The 20,321-nt window shown below is 38.7% G+C and overlaps 1 protein-coding gene across 3 annotated transcripts in view; it reads left to right on the top strand.

The window, feature by feature from the left end:
* COL12A1 (collagen type XII alpha 1 chain) overlaps nucleotides 1-20,321 on the top strand; it is a 201,178-nt gene that overhangs the window by 3,865 nt on the left and 176,992 nt on the right. For 2 of the 3 annotated variants that reach the window (XM_069726544.1, XM_069726543.1), the window contains exons 2-3: nucleotides 2,914-3,024; nucleotides 19,757-19,873. In XM_069726544.1, the coding sequence (XP_069582645.1) occupies nucleotides 2,952-3,024; nucleotides 19,757-19,873 (190 nt within the window). In that variant the 5' untranslated portion in view covers nucleotides 2,914-2,951. The remainder of the gene's footprint in view (nucleotides 1-2,913; nucleotides 3,025-19,756; nucleotides 19,874-20,321) is intronic. The other variant, XM_069726545.1, reaches the window with a different exon arrangement.

The following is a 20,321-nucleotide window of genomic DNA, read 5'->3' on the forward strand; positions in this document are numbered from 1 at the left end:
GTTTGACACCATGTTACAAAGACATTGTGCCAAGTAATGTTGTCACTTCTGTAATATGGAGATGAAGCTAGGAAGCAGAAAAGCGCAAAAGGGTTTTATCTGATGGACAGTAGTATACGGTAAGTAAAACTGGTTATGCTCACCTGGTTCAGTTTTGAGAGACGCAACACATAAAGCACAAAGAGACACCCCATGGGTTGGATCACCGATATAGTGCCAAATCGAGAAAGTAGAGATGGGTTGTCTGGACTGTTGGTAAGGATCCAAGCAAAGAAAGCGCGAGACACATGTGGTTTATTTCCAACGCGTCTCAAAATCATCTGACTTCTTCATCAGGAAAAACCTTGGTGTTTTTTCCTGATGAAGAAGTTGGATGACTTTGAAACGCGTTGGAAATAAACCACATTAATACATTGTGTCTTGTGCTATATTCATTTGGATCCTTACCAAAAGCACAGACAACCCATCTCTACTTTCTGCATTTGGCACTTATGCACTTATGTAATGTGGCATCTGATGAAACCAGCCAAATACCGGTGTATTACAGCCTCATAAAGTTGTTTAGGTACTGTATAGTGCCTTTGCACAGATAGTAGCAAACCCCAAATGAAAGCAATGTTTTCCCCCCAAAACGTCTCATATTGCATTTCATTTATTTGTGTACCTTCACCAGTCATAAACATTTCATTGTAGTGGCAAAGCTATGCAAATTTCAAAGGCACCAGATCTCTAACTGATCATTTGTGGGCAATGAACATTATAGATTGATATAGAAGCTTAGAGAAACAAAGTTATGCCATGCTCTAAGGAAGCATTCTCTTCTGGAAACATTGATTCTATGGGAGGTTATAATACTTCAGTCATCCTATTCAGTGCTTACAGGTCCTTAGTGCTGATCCATAGGAGCTCTGTGTGGTCATTTTCAGAGTTTGTGTACATCGGCATATCAAATACATCAACCCTGGCATTGCCATACTACAGTAAATCCTTTCAAATGACGTCTTATTGTAACTAACATGCAAAGTGTTATGTGACATCACAAATAAGTTGCAGATGCCCAAACGTTCCCAGGATCAGAAGTTTTGTGGGAACGATACTTTATGTGACACAATATTATGTGCAGGATTCTCACAAATGAAATATATTCTAGTTGTGTTATTTAGCTTAGATTCAAAAAGAGAAACAATGCAGTTTATTTCAGTCTATTGTAAAGGAAGACAGACCGAAAACCCCTAATGCTAACTGTGAGCAGAAAAAAGGTTATTGCACCAAGTATGGACCTATGAATAAATCCCAAAATCATTTATGTACTCTTACTTTTGCAAATTTGGACAATTTTGTAAGATTTTGCTACCAAATATACATCTGTAGACATTTCATCTTACCAAAATTGTCCAAGGTCTATTATCTATCTATCTATCTATCTATCTATCTATCTATCCCGTATCTATCTATCTATCTATCTATGCAGAACAACAGCAAAGTTTCATCTTTTACATAGCTGAACCTTTGTCAAGATTTTAGTTGACAGCTGAGGAGCCAAAAGCACAACATGGTCTGATCCGAAGATAAAGGTGCAGGGAATTGCGCACTTTATAAAGTTGTGTATCACACAACAAGGATCAAACATATATTTCTCAGCTGCTGCGTGCCACAGGCTAACATGCCAGAAGAGAAGCAATAATAATAATAATAGGTGGGTCGTCTGCACTGCTGATTGAGATCCAAATGAATGGTCCGGGATACAAAGTAGACTTGATGCGATTTTATTATCAATGCGTTTCGTAGTCTTCAGACTTCTTCATCAGGACAAACCTCATACCTAAGGGTATACCTACCTGTGGCTATATCCTGATGAAGAAGTCTGAAGACTTTGAAACGTGTTAATAATAAAACCGCATCAAGACTACTTTGTATCCTGGACCATTATTTTGGATCCCTATAAGCAGCGCAGACGACCCATGTATTGTTTCTTTTCAAGCTTTGTCAGGCCTTTGGCTCAGCTATTTGAGAGTTGAACCGTTGCAGTTTATTTTGCATACGAGCTAATAAATCTGCGTATTTTTACAATCGAAATATCAGACTGCTGCCTATTTTTCTTGGATATATACAGTATCTTCAGAATTGTTTGATAACAACTAATAGGTGTGTACAAACTGTCACTTGGGATTAGTGTTTCTTCTTTTTCTTTCATTTTCTTTCTATCTAAAAAAATAGTTTGGAAGGAGCACTCCAATGGAAATCAGTCAAAACATTGGACTTTATTCCCACAGATCTATCTATCTATCTATCTATCTATCTATCTATCTATCTATCTATCTATCTATCTATCTATCTATCCCATATCTATCTATCTATCTATCTATCTATCTATCTATCTATCTATCATCTATCTATCCCATATCTAATATCTATCTATCTATCTATCTATCTATCTATCTATCTATCCCATATCTATCTATCTATCTATCTATCTATCTATCTATCTATCTATCTATCTATCTATCTATCATCTATATATCCCATATCTAATATCTATCTATCTATCTATCTATCTATCTATCTATCTATCTATCCATCTATCTATCTATCTATCTATCTATCCCATATCTATCTATCTATCTATCTATCTATCTATCTATCTATCTATCTATCTATCTATCTATCTATCATCTATCTATCCCATATCTAATATCTATCTATCTATCTATCTATCTATCTATCTATCTATCTATCTATCTATCTATCTATCTATCCCATATCTAATATCTATCTATCTATCTATCTATCTATCTATCTATCTATCTATCTATCTATACTGGAAATCAAAACAAAACATGAACTGGTAATACAAATGTAGAAGACAAATTTTCTAATGTGCTGTTAAAAATGTTATTAATTTTGTTATTTCAGATCTATTCATGTTGGTGTAAGCCAGAAAATTGAAAGGAATGAAAATTCGGCTTCACTTTGCAGTGACCGCACTATGTGCTGTCCTGCTCTTATCTTCTATAGAGGCAGAAGGTAATACATTGATTTATTATCTAACTATTTAATTAATAAGTAATAGGGCTGTCATTTTTTTCTCTACTTCTCTTCTTCAACTTCTTCTTTTCTCTTTTGTTTGTCTTTTCTCTTTGTCCATTTTTGTGTTGTGTAAATAAAACATTTTTCTTCCCAAAAACAAAGTCAAGGACAAACCTACTGTAGATCAATAGGAATAGACTTGGCATCTGCCATCTCCACTCTTCAAGGCATACGGATTTGGAAGAAGCTTGTGTAAGCATGAAGCTACAATATTACAAGCCTCCTGGCACTGGCACACCCCTCCTGCTTGGCACTTGTGCAGTATGGAATATCTGCATATAATAAAATTTTCTACAATGTTTGTACATGTTGTAAATAATTATTATTTATTTATATTTTATTTTAAAATGTTGATAAAACCTTGTTGCTCCCTGTGTATAGTGTGTATTAGGCTATCTATAATTGTGCTAAGGTACATTACCAATGCCACGGTTCAGGCACCATGGGCGGTATGGCATTGTAACAGTAGGTATGCTAAAACTGTCAACTACTAGAAGATGTTCATAAAACATTTAGAAGTCATATATATCCAGTTTTACTAAGTGATGTTCTTCCTAGCTAAATATTGCAAGATGTAGTCAGTTAAATAGCAGAGCTATAGGCCACCTTAAAGATTATAACAGGGAACTGCAAAAAAAATAATAAAGATCATCCATTCCATAACTATTGTGAGAAAACCCCTTGAAATTATGACATCTTGGTTGCATGAAATCGCCACTTGTGGGAACTCCCTGCATATGAATCTATAAAGCTCCCTTTAAAGGGAACCTGTCACCCCCAAAATCGAGGGTGAGCTAAGCCCACCAGCATCAGGGGCTTATCTACAACATTCTGGAATGCTGTAGATAAGACCCCGCTGTATCCAGAAAGATGAGAAAAAGAGCTTAAGATTATAGTCACCTAGGGGCGTTCCCGTCCGATGGGTGTCTCGGTCCGGTCCGGCGCATCCTATCGTCATCAGATGACTTTCTGCAGACAAAGTACGCCTGCACCGGAGCCGCAGCATGAAGACCAGAAGAGGACGTCATCTGATTAAGATGGGAGGCTCCAGTCCAGACCGCGACGCCCATCGGATCAGACCGCCTGCCCAGGTGAGTAGAATATAACCTTTTTTTCTCATCTTTCAGGATACATCGGGGGCTTATCTACAGCATTAAAGAATGCTGCAGATAAGCTCCTGATGCCGGTGGGGTTACCTCACCATCGATTTTGGGGGTGACAGGTTCCCTTTAATTCAAAACTAACTGCATGGCTGTGTATGCATTCAGTGCCCTCTAGTGGTAGCTGCAGCCAGCTGAAATGTGATGTTTTAATTGGCTATGTGAAAGGAAACAAGGGATTCTGGTTTAGGAAATCAACACATAATAGTCAACCAATTAATCAATAGGTTTCATTAAAAGGCTTAAATAGTAACATGTCCCCTTGCCTACAAGGTCAAAGTGCAGTTCCATAGAAAGCACATGTGACTTATCTGCCCTTTAATAGGACATCATTACAACTTTTTCTACCAAGTATTGATTACATACAGCCAGCCTCCATGTTTTGTTCTTTGGCCTACAAAGCCCCAGACAATACTGTAGAGACCAGAAGAAATTAACATTTTTGAAGTTCCATAATAAAAGCTTTAATTTGTTTTTTAACGGGAGCATCTACAGAAGATTTTGGCTGCTTATCTGCAGTTCAGCAGATGTTATAGATACTGACTGAGATAAATGTTTGTTACACATGGAAACATCATTTCTTTATTGTACATTTTACTTTTCATTGGGGCTGCAAGGGGGCACAACAGTAAATCTTTTAGTCCATATATTTGCATCCTGTTCGCATCACATTCCTTGACATTATTTAATGTATAGGCTAAGAACATATCATGATATTTACATTGAACGGAGGCTGTGATGGATGGCTAACAGCAGCAATCATCAACCTTATATTTGTATGGGATCTGTTCCATCAATATATATGTTAATTAGATGCCATTAAAGCTTGGTATATGGATGATGAATGTCTCTGCTAGACGTCCCTATGGCTACAGTCATGGCCAAAAGTATTAACACCCCTGCAATTCTGTCAGATAATACTCAGTTTCTTCCTGAAATGATTGCAATCACAAATTCTTTGGTATTATTATCTTCATTTAATTTGTCTTTAATGAAAAAACACAAAAAGAATTGTCCTAAAGCCAAATTGGATATAATTCCACACCAAACATAAAAAAGGGGGTGGACAAAATTATTGGCACCATTCGAAAAATCATGTGATGCTTCCCTAATTTGTGTAATTAACAGCACCTGTAACTTACCTGTGGCACCTAACAGGTGTTGGCAATAACTAAATCACACTTGCAGCCAGTTGACATGGATTAAAGTTGACTCAACCTCTGTCCTGTGTCCTTGTGTGTACCACATTGAGCATGGAGAAAAAAAAGAAGACCAAAGAACTGTCTGAGGACTTGAGAAACCAAATTGTGAGGAAGCAAGAGCAATCTCAAGGCTACAAGTCTATCTCCAAAGACCTGAATGTTCCTGTGTCTACCGTGTGCAGTGTCATTAAGAAGTTTAAAGCACATGGCACTGTGGCTAACCTCCCTAGATGTGGATGGAAAAGAAAAATTGACAAGAGATTTCAATGCAAGATTGTGCGGATGTTGGATAAAGAACCTAGACTAACATCCAAACAAGTTCAAGCTGCCCTGCAGTCCGAGGGTACAACAGTGTCAACCCGTACTATCCATTTGCGTCTGAATGAAAAGGGACTGTATGGTAGGAGACCCAGGAAGACCCCACTTCTTACCCCAAGACATAAAAAAGCCAGGCTGGAGTTTGTAAAAAACTTACCTGAAAAAGCCTAAAATGTTTGGAAGAATGTTCTCTGGTCAGATGAGACAAAAGTAGAGCTTTTTGGGCAAAGGCATAAACATAGAGTTTACAGAAGAAAAAAGAGGCATTCAAAGAAAAGAACACAGTCCCTACAGTCAAACATGGCGGAGGTTCCCTGATGTTTTGGGGTTGCTTTGCTGCCTCTGGCACTGGACTGCTTGACTGTGTGCATGGCATTATGAAGTCTGAAGACTACCAACAAATTTTGCAGCATAATGTAGGGCCCAGTGTGAGAAAGCTGAGTCTCCCTCAGAGGTCATGGGTCTTCCAGCAGGACAATGACCCAAAACACACTTCACAAAGCACTAGAAAATGGTTTGAGAGAAAGCACTGGAGACTTCTAAGGTGGCCAGAAATGAGTCACAGACCTGAATCCCATAGAACACCTGTGGAGGGATCTAAAAATGGCAGTTTGGAGAAGGCATCCTTCAAATATCAGGGACCTGGAGCAGTTTGCCAAAGAAGAATGGTCTAAAATTCCAGCAGAGCATTGTAAGAAACTCATTGATGGTTACCGGAAGTGGTCGGTCGCAGTTATTTTGGCTAAAGGTTGTGCAACCAAGTATTAGGCTGAGGGTGCCAATACTTTTGTCTGGCCCATTTTTGGAGTTTTGTGTGAAATGATCAATGTTTTGCTTTTTGCTTCATTCTCTTTTGTGTTTTTTCATTTAAGACAAATTAAATGAAGATAATAATACCAAATAATTTGTGATTGCAATCATTTTCAGGAAGAAACTGAGTATTATCTGACAGAATTGCAGGGGTGTCAATACTTTTGGCCATGACTGTATGTGCACACATTGCGGATTAGGCTTAGGAATTTCTGGTGCGGATTCTGCCTCTCCGGTGCCATATATTGGCATCCATCATCAATGGACTTCTCTATTCAAAAGGTGTAAGTTTAACCTATACTTTTTACTGGACTCTCCAGGATGGAATAGGCATACCTTATTTTTTTGCTTTACATTAACCAGACAGAGGCCAAAAAAGACAGTCTTCTAGCAATAAAGCTCTATGAACACCTTTAGCATGAACATTGGGAGCTTTCTGAGCCTACACGGTAAATATAGGGCAAAAACATAATGAGAACAGGACCATATTTGATAGAGTGAAAAAGTTTTCCATCTTTCTTCAGGCAATCCAAAATATGGATATAAATATGGAACTGACATACCTTGTTGTCACTAAACACTAAATGGTCTACAGTTGTCTCGTTGGCTCCAAAACGTTTTTCTTTAAACTCGTCAGCATTTATTATTGGTATAGTGGTATCTTTTTTTTATTTTTTTTTATTTTTGTATCCACATGGGTCAAATATTCAGTTTGCTTCCCTAGTTTTAAATCTAAATGTCCAGACCAAGGCATAGTGGTTTGGTGACAATCCCATGGCACCCAGCATTTATGGCAGAGACATACTTTGATGGTCCTGGAACCCTATTGAAAACCTGTAATAGGGTTCCCACCTACCATGTGGCATTGATATAATAATGCCTTTTGGCATTATAGCCAACGTGTTACCTCCGCACCACAATAACTGAGTACATCCGCGCACCCCCACCCCTTATGTATTACTTTAATAACTAATAATCTTGGCTTCTTTGGTAGATTATTAGAATTAAATACACAGCAAATCACTTCAGTAGCACCCTATTAACAATTTACGGTCATAAACACAGTAGTGCTAATTTATCTACATGTTTTTCAGTTGTTGCCTTCTTATCCAGCCTTGCAGCCAAACCAAACAGCTGTCACACACAAAATAGCCAAAATGCAGTATATTTTATTTCTAACCCTTTATCTGTTTCTAAACTAGAGGAACGAGTTACAACCATTTTTGGCAGTGAATTTCTTAACAGGGATGCTGCTGAGCTGTGTGGTTTCTTGGACATGGTATGCAGCTGATAATACATTAACACAACATGGAGCATGTGTTTATATGAAGAATATTCCTGGAATGCTGCATTAGACTATATTAACATAGGATGTCTGTAAGGCAGGCTTCATTATCAGGATCTATATGGATTGCCTGCATATTGGATTTAGAGGTCTTTCTCTCTATACAAAAGCTAAAAATGGAACATTATTTTCAGTCCTAACTACCCCAAAATGTGTTGTTGCAGATTTGCATGGCATAATGTACTAAAATAACAGATATCGAACTGTTGAAACCTCAGCGGTTCTGTTGTCGTCATTCCCCCGATCCTGTAGCAATGACATCACTTCTATCAATCACATGATCCCTGCAGCCAAACACTGAGCGCAGAAGTCACATGCCATACATGCAAGCATCATGTGATTGAGGAATGTGACGTCATTGCTACAGGACCGGTTTGGACCACCAGAGAAGCAATGCTGGAATAGGCGATTAATCTTAATATTATACAATTTACTGCCTTTAGTTTTAAAAATTCACTAACGACTCCTTTTAATTTTAACTAATCGGGTGTGTCATTGCATTTTTCCCTAAAGCGTGTAATGAATATTGCTAAATATGAGTACTGGATTAACAACTAATTAGAATCTACTAATAATTTTTCTTCAGAGAGTGGTTGCCAAATAAATAATTGAAAGCCTCTTCAGGCAAATCTTGTTACATTCTACTTAAAAGGCATGTAGGGATTAGCATATTTATTAAGAGTGCAATTACAATATTACATGATTCTGTGGGTACATGAATTGCAAGTAATGACCCTGTACATGATAGATATATTGTTCTGCATTTTACATGTTTTATCGGTGTATACTGCTATAACAAGTTAATGGATTATGCTGTAAAGTATGGTAATATTATGCAATAGAATCGTCCCCACTATGACTCCTTGTATCAGGCCATCACACTTATATATTTCATCTTTCCATTATTCCATACCTTAAACACAGTCAATTTCTGATAATGTAATGTTGTACCCACATTCAGCACTCAAAACGCATCACGTTTAAGAGGAACTTGTCATGTTTAAAATAGTATCTGATTTGCTGCCAAAATGTTATACAGCAGGAGAAGCTGATCAGATTTATATACATTGTTGTGGGAGGAGTTTCAGAAAATCTCCTTTTATTCATTGAAATCCCTGGCATTTATATGTATGGGTCCAGTGGGCGGTCCTACTCTGTGATTGACAGCTATCCCTCCATGCAGTCATAACGAGAAGAATGTCAATCACTGAGTAGGACTGCCCACCGGACTCATATGCATATAATAATCTGGGATTTCAGTGAATAAAATAAAAGGATACTGAACTGTTTCTAATAAATCTCCACATTATTCTGCTCGGCTTCTTTCTCTATACCATCCTGTCTACAGATCAGACTACGAGTGCAAAGTGACAGGTTTCAATTAAGCTCTTCCCTTGGAACAACATTTTTGGATGGGGTTTTTATTCAGCCTCATTCCTTTTTGCAGCTCAGGATTGTCCAAGCCACCTCAGGACTAAAAAATAACAAAGAGGTAGTTGCTAACACAGGCAATAACTTGCCTGTTGTACCCAGTGCAGGCATAGAGTGGACCCTGACTGCTCCTGCCAGCAATTCAGCTGCTCCCTGTCAACAGAGCAGCTCTTCTTCTTCTGGACTGCTTTGTCGATGGGGCGTGACTGCCGACATCATGCTGATTGACCGCTGGTTTCCTGCAGTAAGGCAGCGGGGAGCCATCTGTCAATCAGTGTGACTTCAGCAGTCAAGCCCTGTCAATAGAGCAGAGCGAAAAGAAGCTGCACTGTCAATGTGATCTGAGCGGCAGCTGCTGAATTGCCGGCAGAAGCGGTCAGTGACTCTAACTCTACGTTGAAGGTTCGAGCAGACTTACATTCTTCAATAATTAATTTGTACCTTAGTTACAAGGATCAAACACACAATTGAATTCAGTTGGAAGCTTTTATTTACTGCGCCACCAGATCTGAGACAGGAACGTTTATTTAGAAAAGTGGACAAGCCAAGATATTTCCCAGAAAGTTTATTATTCTCCATTCCATTTGCTATATTTACTTAGCCAGACATCATTGCTCTGCAGTGTAATTGCACAGGAAGAGGTAATTATAGAGGCCTAATATCACAGAATCACCTCTGCTATAGCATATTGTTTCCTATTTCTATTGACAAGATAGTGACTAGTGTTTGCTTGATGTCTTCACTTTAAAAAAAAAAATATTCATTACATTTCCATGGATATGACAAATGTTTGATCAAAGGGTTGTTTCCATGTTCATTGTTGGATAGTGCTTGTAAATACAAGCAATATTGCAATTTTCTGCTTATTAAAATTGTCACACATTCTTGAGATATATTAATACTTTTTTTTCCCTTTGTTTACTACTTTCCGCACTGCGGAATATGTAGGCGCTATATAAATAAAGATTATTATTATTATTACTTGTTACCTAGGAGACCGACCACCGCGGCTAGACAGCAGAAAATCCGCAGTCTTTGCAAGCTCTTTACTATTGAGCTCATAAGCACTGTTTGAAGATAGTCAGGATCTCTGGACTGTGTGGTTCCCTCCTAATCCTGGCCAGTTTCAATGCAGTTCTTTCAAGCTATACAGCGGTGGTCGGTCTCTTAGGTAACGGTCTGTCAACAAAAGAAAAGGAAAGTGGTAATATCTAAAGTACTGCTGCAAATTTTAATATACTGAAAACTATAAAAGAGATTATTTTTACAAGCACTATCCAACAATAGCCATCTGTGAAGAGTAACTCTTTAATTTTAGCATTTGGTGTCTACAGGATTCCAATTATTATGTATACACTGGGAAGAAGAGCTAAACCTTCAGACCCATCGAAAATAATGTTGGATAACCTTGCGTTATAATGTGCCAACCGTGGCTAACATTTGTAATGGCAGAAAGCAAAATTTCTTCCTCTGAGTAATCATTTTACATTTCATCAGCCTCAGCTTTTTACAAGCAGATGTGTTAAAAAATTATATATCTGCAGGTGTTGAATACAGTGTATGTTTGACGTCACCTTTAGGGCTTTTCTCTTGTTTCCATATGCATAATGCATGTGTTAAAGAAGACCTGTCATCACGTCTGACTTGTTTGTTTTAGTAAGTACTTGCATTGCCATGAAATAATTCTAGAGCATCTTTTCTTGCAAATCTGAGTTCTTCTGTTCCTCAGTTATTCTTCATGAAAATGCATCACTGAATTGAAAACTGGCTGTTCATATTTTCCTTGTCAATCAGGGTTGCCAACCTTATATGCGATTTTTGCTGGTTAACTGGACAAACATTCACGGACTGTCCAAATTTTAGTAAAAGCACATACTGAGTTTTATAGCCAGCATAAAGGATAGGAGAAATGGCAATATACAGTGTCTGTAAGTGTGTGTCTATATATATACACACACATACATACATGCACCTTTAGAAATATATGTACTACTGTACACTCAGGTACTAATATATATCTATATATATAATTGTCTAAGGGTTTTTCTGTCTGTTTGTCCTGGAAATCCTGCGTCTCTGATTGGTCGAGGCCACCAGGCCTCGACCAATCAGCGACGGGCACAGCATGGCGACGATGATGTCATAAAGGTTGCCTCGACCAATCAGCGACGGGCACAGTCTGCCGCGAATTCGCCTTGACCAATAAGCGATGGGCACAGTATCGACGTAGATGTCATAATGGTTGCCATGGCGACGATGATGTCATAAAGGTTGCCTCGACCAATCAGCGACGGGCACAGTCTGCCGCGAATTCTGGAATCATCATGGTCATGCATATTCTAGAATACCCGATGCGTTAGAATCGGGCCACAATCTTTATATATATATATATATATGCTGTATATATATATATATATATATATATATATATATATATATATATATATACACAGTACACTGCTCAAAAAAATAAAGGGAACACTGCAATCCCACATCCTAAATATCACTGAATGAAATATTCCAGTTGTAAATCTTTATTCATTACAAAGTGGAATGTGTTAAGAACAATAAAACCTAAAAATGATCAACACAAATCATAACTGATATCCCACGGAGGTCTGGAGTTGGAATGATGCTCAAAATTAAAGTGGAAAATTAAGTTACAGGCTGATCCATCTTTAGAGGAAATGCCTCAAGACAAGGAAATGATGCTCAGTAGTGTGTGTGGCCTTCACTTGCCTGTATGATGTCCCTACAATGCCTGGGCATGCTCCTAATGAGGCAGTGGATGTTATCCTGAGGGATCTCCTCTCAGGCCTGGAATAAAGCATCAGTCAACTCCTGGGCAGTCTGTTGTGCAACATGGCGTTGGTGGATGGAGCGAGACATGATGTCCCAGGTGTGCTTGATTGGATTCGGGGCTGGTGGACGGGCAGGCCAGTCGTTAGCATCAATGTCTTCATGATGCAGGAACTGCTGACACATTTCAGGCACATGAGGCCTAGCATTGTCATGCATCAGAAGGAACCCAGAGCCTACTGCACCTGCATATGGTCTCACAAGGGGTCTGAGGATCTCTTCTCGGTACCTAATGGCAGTCAGGCTACCTCTGGCGAGCACATGGAGGGCTGTGCGGCACTCCAAAGAAATGCCACCCCACACCATTACTGACCCACTGCCAAACTGGTCATGCTGAAGGATGTTGCAGGCAGTAAATCGCTCTCCATGGCGTCTCCAGACTCTGTCACATCTGTCACATGTGCTCAGTGTGAACTTGCTTTCATCTGTGAAGAGCACAGTGCACCAGTGGCGAATTTGCCAATCCTGGTGTTCTGTGGCAAATGCCAAGCATCCTGCATGGTGTTGGGCTGTGAGCACAACCCCCATCTGTGGACGTCAGGCACTCAAGACCATCCTCATGGATTTGGTTTCTAACCATTTGTGCAGATACATGCACATTTGTGGCCTGCTGGAGATCATTTTGCAGGGCTCTGGCAGTGCTCCTCCTGTTCCTCCTTTAACAAACGCTGAGGTAGTGGTCCTGCTGCTGGGTTGTTGCCCTCCTACAGCCCCCTCTATGTCTCCTGGTGTACTGGCCTGTCTCCTGATAGCACATCCAGCCTCTGGACACTACGCTAATAGACCAAGCAAACCTTCTTGCCATAGCTCGCATTGATATTGGCATCCTGGATGAGCTGCACTACCTGAGCCACTTGTGTGGTTTGTAGAGTCCATGTCATGCTACCATGAGTGTGAAAGCACAACCAACATTCAAAAATGATCAAAACATCAGCCAGAAAGCATTGGTACTGAGATGTGGTCTGTGGTCCCCACCTGCAGAACCACTCCTTTATTGAGTGTGTCTTGATAATTGCCAATAATTTTCATCTGTTGTCTATTCCTGTTGTGCACAAATACACACACAGATAACCACAGTACACATCCATACATACAGTGGGGCAAAAAAGTATTTAGTCAGTCAGCAATAGTGCAAGTTCCACCACTTCAAAAGATGAGAGGCGTCTGTAATTTACATGATAGGTAGACCTCAACTATGGGAGACAAACTGAGAAAAAAAAATCCAGAAAATCACATTGTCTGTTTTTTTTTAACATTTTATTTGCATATTATGGTGGAAAATAAGTATTTGGTTAGAAACAAAATTTTATCTCAATACTTTGTAATATATCCTTTATTGGCAATGACAGAGGTCAAACGTTTTCTATAAGTCTTCACAAGGTTGCCACACACTGTTGTTGGTATGTTGGCCCATTCCTCCATGCAGATCTCCTCTAGAGCAGTGATGTTTTTGGCTTTTCGCTTGGCAACACGGACTTTCAACTCCCTCCAAAGGTTTTCTATAGGGTTGAGATCTGGAGACTGGCTAGGCCACTCCAGGACCTTGAAATGCTTCTTACGAAGCCACTCCTTCGTTGCCCTGGCGGTGTGCTTTGGATCATTGTCATGTTGAAAGACCCAGCCACGTTTCATCTTCAATGCCCTTGCTGATGGAAGGAGGTTTGCACTCAAAATCTCACGATACATGGCCCCATTCATTCTTTCATGTACCCGGATCTGTCGTCCTGGCCCCTTTGCAGAGAAACAGCCCCAAAGCATGATGTTTCCACCACCATGCTTTACAGTAGGTATGGTGTTTGATGGATGGAACTCAGTATTCTTTTTCCTCAAAACACGACAAGTTGTGTTTCTACCAAACAGTTCCAGTTTGGTTTCATCAGACCATAGGACATTCTCCCAAAACTCCTCTGGATCATCCAAATGCTTTCTAGCAAACTTCAGATGGGCCCGGACATGTACTGGCTTAAGCAGTGGGACACGTCTGGCACTGCAGGATCTGAGTCCATGGTGGCGTAGTGTGTTACATATGGTAGGCCTTGTTACATTGGTCCCAGCTCTCTGCAGTTCATTCACTAGGTCCCCCCGCGTGGTCCTGGGATTTTTGCTCACTGTTCTTGTGATCATTCTGACCCCACGGGGTGGGATTTTGCGTGGAGCCCCAGATCGAGGGAGATTATCAGTGGTCTTGTATGTCTTCCATTTTCTAATTATTGCTCCCACTGTTGATTTCTTCACTGCAAGCTGGTTGGCTATTGCAGATTCAGTCTTCCCAGCCTGGTGCAGGGCTACAATTTTGTTTCTGGTGTCCTTTGACAGCTCTTTGGTCTTCACCATAGTGGAGTTTGGAGTCAGACTGTTTGAGGGTGTGCACAGGTGTCTTTTTACACTGATAACAAGTTTAAACAGGTGCCATTACTACAGGTAATGAGTGGAGGAAAGAGGAGACTCTTAAAGAAGAAGTTACAGGTCTGTGAGAGCCAGAAATCTTGATTGTTTGTTTCTGACCAAATACTTATTTTCCACCATAATATGCAAAAAAAAAAAAATGATAAAAAAACAGACAATGTGATTTTCTGGATTTTTTTTTCTCAGTTTGTCTCCCATAGTTGAGGTCTACCTATGATGTAAATTACAGACGCCTCTCATCTTTTTAAGTGGTGGAACTTGCACTATTGCTGACTGACTAAATACTTTTTTGCCCCACTGTATAACCACTTTATACAGATACATATATATGTACTTTTACGAACAGGTGCACATAAGTATGCTAATACATATAGGTAATAGTAAATCTGTAGACATTTTATTGCTTACATATGATGTCCCTCTGGCAGGTGCATTCTTCCATGTCCAGCAGCTCCATCCTGGGGGTCTTCTGTTCATCCATCAGCACTACTAGCCAGATCTCCAGCTTTCAGCCAGTCCGTTTGCCTCATCAGTACCTCTAATAGATGCTGAGAACAGCCTCAGAGCATCAGTGAATCTGACACTTCTCCTTCCTTCTGAGAAGTTCTGACTGCTGCCTGACCCATGTTAACATGGGCCATTAAATCAACATAAGGAATCCCACTCTCTTCAGGGTCCGCAGTGCGCTCTGGTCATTCTTCTGTTTGTACTGTGCATGTCAGCAGTATTCATGCATATGCATTACAAATTTTATCACGATTTTAAAAAAAATCATGGATGTTGCTTTTTTCTGCTGGACTCTACTGTCTGTAAATGTACGAATGGTTGGCAACCCCATTGTCAATAGGGTGTATTCCTATATACTGTGACACATTCCAGCCAGTATTGTCTATGTCACACCTATCGACAGTGGAGATTCGAAACCCAGGGTCTAGAGAGGTTCGTTCACTTTGAATGTAGGTAGTCATTAAAGGCCTTGACCACTACTTGACAACTCATTCTCAATCCCTAAACTCCCCCACTCAGTAAAGTAACAACACCTATACTTACCTCTGGTCCAGCAGTGTTGGCACTGGCTCTACTCTCCCCTTCTTCGGGTAGATCACATACATCCAAAAGGAGTGAGAGACAGCAGATTGTCGCCAGACCTGGAGGTGAGTATATTGTAGGTGTTATTATTTTAGGGGTTTCAGAATTTGTTGACCGAGTAGCAGACAGCCCCTTGAAGTTATTTCTACGTTTCCTGTTGGAATAATAAAGAAAAGATGTTATTTTCTGAAACAGAAAAGTCAGTAGTGATGACAGGACCTTTATAAGGATGCCATTCATTAATTCTTTCTGGTTTTAATGTGCCTATAATGATTAAAGGCTACACAAAATGTTACCGAATATTGTATGAATGTAACCAGTTGTTTTCCCCAAATAATCCTGTATTCATCAACATAGAAGACTCGCTGGCGAATTCTATGTCTGGAAATGTCACCTAAAAAGGTCAAAACAAAGCGGAGTAATGACAGTTCATAATTTTCTTTTCTTTGCTATGAGAAGGATCCTTAAGTATGCAAAGAACTGTGAATTTTTGCCAAGTATGCTATGTGATGGAGATCTATTATGACTGCATCAGGAGGTATATTCACAAACACTTCTATATGGAGAGAATTTAAGCAAACCTGCCACAAAATCCAAATGCTGCTGTACAGGTTGACAGATTTTTCAGATGCTACAGATTTTTCCCCACAGTTATTATTTTTTTTCTTGGAATCCGGTCTTTTGAAGATTACCAAGTTTGGCTGCTACTGTTCACGGGCAGTAACACCTAAGTCATCTGCACAACAGGTCAAATTGCTGTCCAGGTTGGTGCCAACTCTTTACCATGTACTGATACCTTTTTGAAGCATGCTCAGGTCAGTTCTGTCTGCCTTTGCATTAAATTTGTCCTGAGCCTTTGCTACCGAAATAGTATTTTATAATGATATTCCTTAAATTCAATTGCAAGCTTGACATGCGTATTTATTGTTTGACTTGTAGAAGCTTTTGCATGACTCCAAGATAACAAAATGACAGCAGAGTTATAGTTGACTTCTTCAGAAAATCCTTCATGTAACATAAATTTAAACTATAAGCAGAAAATAATTTATATATATTAGTTTAAATATATAAATATTGTATGTAATATAAATATTATGCACAAATATATTTATATATATAATTTAAATGTAGTTTTATTATAAAGCTTGAGGCATTGATTGCTTAAATTGTCGTCTATGACACATAAAATGCATTAATATATATTAATATATATTTATATACTAACTAATCAAGATCCCAAGTCCAACATCTAAAAAGATGCTGTTATGATACAAACCCATTTATCCTTAATAACGCCCATTATAGATAGAAGCTCCAAATTGATCAGTTTTGCCATAATTAGATAAAAGCTAATCTGTCACCAGTTCTCACAATATAAACAGTGGTATTAAAATAGATTTCTTGAGCCTGACAAGGCTGGCGTACTTACTTGGAAAATCCTTAGAGAATGGGGGTATAATCCTGATGTATAATCCAGCTTTCAAAATCTTTCAAAATAATTTTCAAAAAGGATTATTCAGTCATACTGACACGTATGTGCAAAGTACACTAGTGTCATCAGGTATAAGTAATCAGTGTAATAATGGTTTCAGTTTTCCATCCTGAAAAAAGTACTCGGAAACCACTACAAAGAATCTTCTTATTCATTTATATGTAAATGGACTTATTATTCATATTTTCATCCCTTTGGGCATCCTATACCTGCTTCAAGTTTCCAAAAACAACAAATGGTTATAAGAAATGATTCCATTTTCCAAACGTTTCTGTTTGGAAGATACGCCATGCTTTACAATAGAATTAAATGGAAAGGCAAAAAAATGTCCAGAAGACGACTGGACTTCTTTTTGAGCATCAGTTTTCTCTGCTGAGTGCTGAGCCAGGTATAACCCCACCCATATCACCGATTGGCAGTTTCTGTGTACACTGTATATTGACAAAAAGCTGTCAATCAGTGGTGGGGGTGGAGTTACACAGAGCAGTTGACTAGGAGGCCCAAGAACCTAGTCCTGTAGTGATAATCTCCTGCGGATAAAACACTGATTTTATTGAAGCACAACACAGAGCCTGGTAGATGACACATAACTGCAATCAGGATGTCAGCCGCTACATCGTGTTGCTCTCAGATTGCATGCCAAAAACTTTCTGACAGATTCTCTTTAAGTATAAATGCTATCCTGTAACACATTTTTATACACTGAAATAGTATTTTTAAAGTAAAGAAACTAAAAAAATCACCCAAGATACAAATGCAAATAGTAGTAAGTACATATCATAAATGTTTACTGCAGCTTAGGTTGGTTATGATTTGTACATCATAGGACAGAAGTGAGGTCCACTGGACTCCCTCTGCGCAAATAAAAATATTAAAAAAACAAGATAATACATAATCTGGAACCATAATAATAGGGTGTTTTCAGTATAGTAAAACTTCAGAATGCAGACATGCTTCCTTACCTGCTGATTAATACTCACTTTGCGCCTTGATTTACAAAATGAGTGAATATCATTATAAAATAAGTCACAAAAAGTCTGTGTGTAATGCAATCTGTACATGGAGGCTTTTGTTCATTTTGGTGAGCTCAAGCAAATCATGATTTCATGTACATCGCATGATGCCATGAAATAATCTACGTGCAGAGAATTCCTTCCATTTTTTAATGTCCAATCATACCTGTTATCAGCCATCTGATTTTTTTTTCTGTGTGCAGTTATGTGTGGGTTAACATATGCCCTCTCCACTGTGTGCTCGCAGTATTCTATACAACGCTCATCCACATGCTGTGATTCCGTCTTGCCATCATTAACCAGTCTTTTGTGATAGTCTATACTTGCATTTTGATATCAAAATGCTGTTTTCTAGTATGGACCGCCTGTCTGCCTGTTATACAAGTAAAGCACTCCTTCCTTTTAATGGATCCCATATCAGATCAATAACTTGCCATATTCTTTATAAACAGCCTCCCAACTGTTGTCCATGCAATAGAAATGGCTCCTGGAGGCTTTGCAATGCCATGGACCTCAGAGGCATAACTTGAAGTTCTTGGATCTCAAAGCAAATACCAGCACCTCCATACTCTTATATTTCATTAATAGAAATGATCTTCTCGAAAGAGGAAAAAGGACCTTTTGAGCCCTCTCTTGCTCTAAGGTCTGGGTGCAACTGCAACCTCTGCACCCTCTAGAATTCCAATAATATTTGAATGCCCTAGTTTAATTAAAAAAATCTTTATTGAATCAAGATTCATTATTTGGTGCTAGTTGGAGTCATAAAACAATAATTATGCAATGCATTTGTATGCTACTACAATTATGTAAGTGATGATTTTTTTTACAGATAAATATATAAAAAAATTCTCTTTAGTTGGATATTTTAGGGAAATACCTTATGTATTAAAATGCCAGAAACCTATTTGGAAAGTATCCCTTACATATAGAAAAAAACAAAATAGTCTAAACAGAACAAAGAGTAACAGCGTCCATCAGTATCATCAATGCATTGCTTGTATATATTATTAGATCAGTGATGCTCAGGAAAGCGAGGTTGTATAAACTACACAAATTATGGCATGATCTACACCAAGCATGTAGTAAATCATCTTTGGTTGTCTCAGAAAATCTGTTCACTTCTCATTACTCCCTGTGAGTTTCCATGTTCCTTGGTGTGTTTTCTAATATTCTTGATCATCCTTAATCATTCCTGAATGATTAAGCAACTCAAGATGTAAATGTTTGTGCTGTGCATTGTAAGTTTTATTATCGTTGATGTCAGCTTGAACGGTTTCCAGCAGACGTCTCTTATGGTGTTGGAAACAACTATATGTGATGCTATTCTGTGTCAGCTTTCTATGTATACTATAGCTTACATCCGTTTTGGGAAAAATCATTGGAGTAGCAGATGTTATTGCACCTTTGCTTTGGTTTTGCACGAATACCCTGGAATTCCAAAGCATATAACCATATTATCAAAGAAATGTTCATACGAAGATAAAATGGGTGCAATGACATTTGCTGTATGCATCAGTCACTGATATATCTATGTTTTCTTCCAGTTGGGCCTCCTACAGATCTAAATTTCGAAATAGTAAATGAAAGTACTGTTCGAATGTCATGGCAAAGGCCAGCTGAGAGGATACGAGGGTACAAGATCACTATTGTCCCAACAGTCGGTAAGTCCATGCACCACCTCACGGTGAGGAGTCAGACGCCTCTTCCAGTTTATGATATTCATACAATGATGATTTGGATTAAGTAAAGTTTTGGCAGTTGTATGTCATTTATACAGTTTAGCTTTCCTAAGCCTCTTTTCTGTTAAACATACAGCTTTCAATGTTTTTTTGCCTTATATGAGCCTGACAATGATTTGACAAATATTATGTTGCTAGATTATGGAAAAGTGATATAATTCAGTGCTCCTAATATTATGCTAGTAGAGAATTACAAGTTTATTTCAAGTGGCAAAGTAGAAGTGTTACAGTAGGACTAAATCAGCGACACAAATTTGTTTCTGCCATTTATGCAGTGCAAATAGTAATGGAAGGACAGGGCCAGATGACATTGTATCACCACACATAATAGACTGTGAAGCATTTTCATACCTGGGCAAAGAGAATAACT

Source organism: Ranitomeya imitator, chromosome 5 (genome assembly GCF_032444005.1).
Source record: "Ranitomeya imitator isolate aRanImi1 chromosome 5, aRanImi1.pri, whole genome shotgun sequence".
Taxonomy (NCBI): domain Eukaryota; kingdom Metazoa; phylum Chordata; class Amphibia; order Anura; family Dendrobatidae; genus Ranitomeya; species Ranitomeya imitator.